The sequence below is a fragment of the Salminus brasiliensis genome, chromosome 15 (genome assembly GCF_030463535.1).
Source record: "Salminus brasiliensis chromosome 15, fSalBra1.hap2, whole genome shotgun sequence".
Classification (NCBI taxonomy): domain Eukaryota; kingdom Metazoa; phylum Chordata; class Actinopteri; order Characiformes; family Bryconidae; genus Salminus; species Salminus brasiliensis.
Genome location: NC_132892.1, coordinates 29,333,655 through 29,340,340, shown reverse-complemented (window position 1 = coordinate 29,340,340; position 6,686 = coordinate 29,333,655). Strand labels below are relative to the sequence as shown.

The 6,686-nt window shown below is 39.4% G+C and overlaps 1 protein-coding gene across 1 annotated transcript in view; it reads left to right on the top strand.

Moving 5' to 3' along the window:
• Nucleotides 1-4,515: 4,515 nt before the first annotated feature.
• meis1a (Meis homeobox 1 a) overlaps nucleotides 4,516-6,686 on the top strand; it is a 34,800-nt gene continuing 32,629 nt past the window's right edge. Inside the window, exon 1 of the mRNA XM_072657578.1 lies at nucleotides 4,516-4,742. Within this exon, the coding sequence (XP_072513679.1) occupies nucleotides 4,731-4,742 (12 nt within the window). The 5' untranslated portion in view covers nucleotides 4,516-4,730. The remainder of the gene's footprint in view (nucleotides 4,743-6,686) is intronic.

Here is a 6,686-nt window from a genome sequence, read left to right as displayed (position 1 = left end):
GTCTGTGTTTTTAGCTAGTCTGTGTTGTTAGTTAGTCTGTGTTGTTAGTCAGTCTGTGTTTTTAGTTAGTCTGTGTTGTTAGTCAGTCTGTGTTTATAGTCAGTCTGTGTTGTTAGTCAGTCTATGTTTATAGTCAGTCTGTGTTTATAGTCTGTATTTATTGTCAGTCTGTGTTCCTTCTGGTCATGCGTGTTCACAGTACAGAGTTCAGGAGAACTGTCCTGCTGTAACTGCTGAAGTGTTCTCAATGGCTTTCTTTAACATGAATAACAAGAGTAGAGAGAGGGAGGGGAGTGAGAGAAAGAGGGAGGAAGAGGGAAAGTGAGAGAGAGATAGACAGAGGAAGATAAAGAGAGAGAGAGAGAGAGAGAGAGAGAGAGAGAGAGAGAGAGAGAGACATTAAAAGTAAATGGGAAGTGCTGGATATGTCCCTTGTGTTTGTCCTGACCTGAAGGAGCAGCGCTGCCCCCCAGTGATCATACAGTCAATCCCATAACTGAGAACCTACTTTACTGAAGAACACACACACACACACACACACACACACACACACACACACACACACACACTGTAAGCTGCTGCTTGTTTGTTGGTCTTTCTGCTTCAGTGTTGTCTTCATTAAGTGAAAAGCTGCTCAGTTTGTCTGAGGTCAGATGACTGACGGGCATTAAATAACTTTCAGTTTCTTTAGGCTTAAATCTTAATGTTTCGGGTCATTATCCGTCTGTACTGTGAAGCGCTGTTCTATCAGTTTAGCAGGATTTGACTGAATCTGAGCAGAACGCAGAGCTCTACACACTTCAGGATTCACTCTGCTACTGCTACCAGCAGAACATCACCCATAAACACCAGGGATCCAGTTTCACTGGCAGCCATACACGCCCATGCCCTAACAGTACCTCCACCATGTTTGACAGATGATGTGTTAGACTTTGGATCATGAACCTTTCCTTTCTTTGTCTGTTTTCATCTATAGCTGATCAGGCTTCTAACGGTCTAGTCTGGCCTTTCTCTTCCTGAATGTCACACATGGTTTGCGTGGGCTAGAGGGGTATAAAGCCCCCCAGAATGGAGCTGTGGAGCAGTGGAACTAACTGTGTTCTCTGGAGTGATGGTTGGTGCTCCATCCAATACTTTTGGGATGAGCTGGGGAGTTGTGAATGAGATGGGTAGTGATCATCAGGCAACATCCCTGACCTCACTAACACTGCTCTTGTTGCTGAATGCAATCAAATCCTCACAGCAATGCCTCACCCCTGAACAGTAGACAGTTACAGCAACTTAGTTTCATAAACAACAGTAAATAAACAGGTGTCCCAATAATTCTGTCACTTGCCTGAATACAGTTTGGGCTTGATCACTTCAACTCTTGGAATTATCTCCAGACCTTTTATCTCCTTAATTCGTCAAGAAGTAATTAGGGAACAGGTCACACCAGGCCATGGAACTGCTTATCAGTTATTTGTCCAATTACTTTTGGAGCCTGTGAAGATGAAATTACTGGGTAGAAAAGGCTGCAGTTTCTAAAATGCTAATGCAGTATTCAGGGTGTACAGAAGCAAAATTACAAAAAAGTCACTGTCCAAATACTTATGTCCTTGACTGTACACCGTTCAAAAGTTTAGAACTACTTACTAACATTAATATTGCTGTTATTATATTCAGTAATTACTTCTGTAATATATAATGTACTGTTTAATGCTAGAAGCTGGTCGATAATATTGCAATTCTAGAAATTTCTATAGAGCTTTATTATATATTATACATTTTTGACCGGCCTTTAATTCACAATGTAGAGTTGGATGTGGGTCACGTGCTTTAAATAGCCTAAAAAAAAACCCCTCAGCCTTCATGTTTTCAGCCGCACCAGTAGGGGGCGACAAGTGCACTCAGTATGACCCGATCTCTGCTTAAATAAAGCAAAAACTGCACGACAAAAATAACGAACAGCGCGTGCACTCTCCACAGGGCGGTAAAGGCTATTAAACAACAATGGAAACTGAACTATTGATTATTTATAAACTGATCAAAATGAAATGGTCGCTTAAATTTGGGCTCGCTTGTGATGATGCTAGCCCAGTGATGTCATTTTTATTTTATTTTATTTTTTTCATCATCAGTTTCACACAAACAGACACAGTCGTTGGCCTAATTCTCATTAACTTTAACTTTTATTAACTGCCCACCTTGCAAACATTCACGCCCACCTGTTTTTATTTGCTTCAAAAAATAATCTGAAGATCTGAGACAGGTCGCGTTCACACCGCAAACAATCCACTTTATTGTTTATTATGAGGATCAGTTCGTTTCCACAGTAAAGCTGGTTTCTGTGGCAACGTAGGTGGGCGTGCCTACTAAGGAGCTATTATGAAGTGGAAACAAAGCGAAGCGAAACACTTGAAGGCAGATCTGAGCTTTTTTTAAAAATTTTTTAGCGCAATTCCTATTCTAAATCACACGACTCAAAAGAGGCTGAACACTCATCACTCATATTCAGCTATTTAAACTGGATTTTATTAAATTTACACTTTCATTGGTGCAAAAAAGATTTTACAAGAAGAAGCTTTGATGGTTGTAAAATAAGAACAATATGTAAAGATTGTTTTTTTTTTTTTTAATTCAGAACCGATTTAGAAATCGTACTTTCTAAAAGTGTCCACATGTTAAGTGGATAGTAAACACAAAGCCCTTCACACCAACCAGTTTTAATCACTTAAAGCAAATATGAAAAAGAAACATAAGCAAACAACTCAGTTTATTTATTTTATTGATTTGGTCTACGCAGTGAGGCCGTGTTCTTTTAATAGTTAAACTGATTGCTGTAGTAAGTTAATACACAAACAAACCGGATTGTTTTGTGAGTGTGTGAATACAGCATAGTATAACTCCTTCTAATGATTCTGATGATTTTTTGAAAAGAGTTTTACAGTCGTTTTACTTTACTTAAGTTTTTAGGTGTTGGTTAAAAAGCTCCACACAGTCTTAACACAGAATTAATTCACAAAAAAAAAAAAAAAAAAAAAACAGGTTAAAGCTGTGTGTGTGAACACAGCATAAAAACCATTTTTTAATAGTAAAAATAGTATTTTACAGTTATCTGACAATTGGTTTGTTTTTTTATGTGTTGTTTCCACAGTTACACACTGTCTGATTTGCTAAGTTAATTCACAAAAACAAACCAATTGTCTGATAACTGTCATTTGAAATGCAAACAAACTGGATTGAGTCGATTTAAGAATGGAAAAGACCTTCTAGCATTTGAGTATCTTACAGTTTTTATACAGGCACACGCACTTAACAATCTGGTTTGGTCATTTTTATCAATAATTAATAAATAGTTCTGATCAGAAGTGGACGGGTCGGGTCCCCCTTGTGAGTCTTGGTTCTTCCCAAGGTTTCTTCCTCCAGCTCTGAGGGAGGTTCTCCTTGCCACCATCGCTGTTGGCTGCTCACTGGGGGGTCTTTGATCCTTCATGTCTTACGTTATTTCTTATTTCTTCTTTATCTCTGTCTTTTATTAATTACTATTTATGTAAAGCTGCTTTGTGACGACAACAGTTGTAAAAAGCTATACAAATAAATCTGACTTGACTTGACTTAACACACAAAAACAAACCGGATTTAAGCTGTGTGTGTAAACGCAGCACAAAAAAAACTTTTATAATGATAAAAGAAGTGTTTATAGTTGTTTTACAGATGCTTAGGTGTTTTATAATTATGGTTACACACTGTCTTAAACACAGATTTAATTCACAAAAACAAACCGGATTAAGTTTGCATGTGTGAACACAGCAGTAAAGCTCTTTCTAAGAGTAAAATTAGTTTCTTCTAAATTAGTAAAAGAAAAAAAATCCTTATAATAAAATGAGGATTTTATGGTTATTTGACAGGTTTTAAGGTGTTGTTTCAACAACAACATGCTGTTTCAAACACTTAGGACTTAATTCACAAAAACAAACCGGTTTGAGGCTGCATGTGTGAATGCATAAAAACCCTTTTCTAATAATAAAATAAGTCGTACCGTTTTTGACAGGTTTTTTATGTATTTTAATGTGTTTTATGTGCTGTCTGATTCGTGAAGTTAATTCACAAAAACAAACCGATTGTAATTTGATTGGATTGAGACTATCCGTGCAACAGCACGCAAACAAACCGGATTAGTGTAATGTATGAGTATCTTGGTTATTTTACAGGTCTTTTAGGTGTTGTTTCCACAGTTACACACTGTATCACGCAGAGCTCCTCGCTGCGGCTCCTTTAAGGCCTCTCAACACCCTCCTCCTCCTCCTCCTCCTCCCCTCTTCAGCTCAGAGACACAGTATTGCATTAAGAACGGGCGAGTTGAGTGATCGCAGACGGGAACGGGGCTTTATCTGGAGTTTATGGCCTCTATCGATCGCCTCGTTGATCGATATTGATTAATACCTGCGAGGCGAAAGGAGGAGGAGGAGGAGGTGGTGTGGGGTGGGGGTGGGGGGGATGCAGGTGGGGCATTACTGCCAGGACTCACCGGCCTTTTGCCCCAAAGCCTGCACAGTTACAGCCTCTTACTGGATTATACTATTCGTGGCTGCGTACGAGGAGCCCACGAGCCACGATCGGGAGTACAGCCTGATGTAGTGTGTGTTTGTGTGAGAGAGTGTGTCTGTTTGTGTGTGTGTGTGTGTGTGTGTGTGTGGTTACGAAGGCCGGGCTCGGACGGAGCGGCACGCGGGAGCAGGCTCGAGCTCATGGCGCAGCGGGTGCGTAAAGAAGGAGACGAGGCGAACCTGGGAATGTTATCTAGAACCTGGGGACGCGTGTTTGCGGCGCGTGCTGGATTAACTGGGTTGGGTTGACTGTTATGGTGGTGGATTCTTGTTAGTGGGGTTGAATTCACTTTAGACGGTGTTGCTTTTACACCCACGGTGCTGGATTTACGCGTCAAACAGAACTGTCCGGGACAGTTTCTAGGCCCGATCGAGGAGTGAAGAAGATCTTCAACAGGGGACTAGTACTGCAGTTTAGTCCAACACTAGATTTAATTCACGTGTGGATCTAAACCACCCTTAGATCACCTCTAAAGTCGTTATACGGTGTTGGGTTGTCATCTACTGACTCCTGTCCTTTTCTGACTCTTTAAAAGAGTGAATCCAAAACTACAGTATAACACTTCTTTCATCCAGCACTGTATACTAAATAGGAATACTTCTGAGGAAGCCTGCAGACATTAATAAGATATCAATAAACCCTGTATATAAGCTCAATCAAGCGTACTAAAGGTAATTCAACTGTAGATATTTATAATTAAATATAAACGAACCCTAAGGATATGTAATTTAGCACTAGATATTAATTACACATTTTTAAACGAGCATTAATTCAGTACTGTTAGAGCAAGTCCAACACTAGCTTGAGTCAACACTGTAGTAATTCAGTAGTATTAGAGGTAATTTAGGACTATATGTTCATTACATTAGGTAATAATCAATACTCCAGAAGCTAATTCAGCACTATTAGCAGTACTTCAATGCCAGATATGAATTGGATGATACTTAATTATTAACAGTTTCAGGTTCAAAACAACTCAACATTAAAATAATGAGATATTAATCAACATTGAAGGAGCTAATTAAGTATTTTTAGAAGTAATTCAGCAGTATCTGTCAGGCTATGCGGATGGGAATCAACACTGTAGAAGCTGATTCAGTAGTATTGGGTGTAATTTAGTAGTAGATGATAATTAGGTAATAGTCAATACTACAGAAGCTCCTTCAGTACTATAAGCAGTACTTCAACACCAGATATAAATAAGACATTACTCAACACGGTAGAAGCAAGTTCAGTACTTTTAGACGTAATTCAACACCAGATTCATTAGATATTAATCAACCGTTAGAACTGAAGCGAATTCAGTACTTTTAGAGATCATTTAACACTATTATTATTAATTACACATTATTCAATGCACGCTGATCAGGTACTATAATGGGGACTGTTCAACTTTAGATATTAATGATGTTTTACTAATCACTGTAGGAGCTGATTCAGTACTTTCAGAGGTTAACATGAACGAGATGGTAATCACCCGTAACCACTGAAGCGAATACATTAATTTCAGAGATAATTTAACTCAGACATTAGGCTAATCTTGTACTGTAATATGGGTAATTCAGTTTTAGACAATGCTTGTATTTTTCAGTACTTTCAGAGCTCGGTAAGAATGAGATCTTGGTGTAGATGTTAAATCTGGAAGTACTGGAAGCTAATTCTGCTTCAGGACTGTAGGAGTTAATTAGACAGCCTGTGTGAATGCTGTGGTAATTAGTGCTGGATTAGAGGGTCTCGGGCAGCGGACTCGCTGATCTCCAGCGCTGCAATTGCAGTTTCATTCGGTTCTGTTGGAGCTGATCTGGATCAGATCGCTGCAGATGCGCGGGTGGGGGTTGATTCCGGACCTGGTCTTTTTTTAGCTGAGTTTGCGTTTGTCGTGTCCAGATCAGGAAATGTGGGAATATCTTAAATAGCTGATCCTCGCCTCTGTGACTGTGTTTAACCCTTATGATCACGGAGAGTCGAGGCCCGTTGAATAAACTTGTAGTGGTGAATGCTAAGCGTGTTCAGCGATTTCACACGCGCGTGAACGTGTCCTTCTGCTGATTTAGTCGATTTTTAGGAAAAATCTAATAAAGTCAGAAATATCTCCA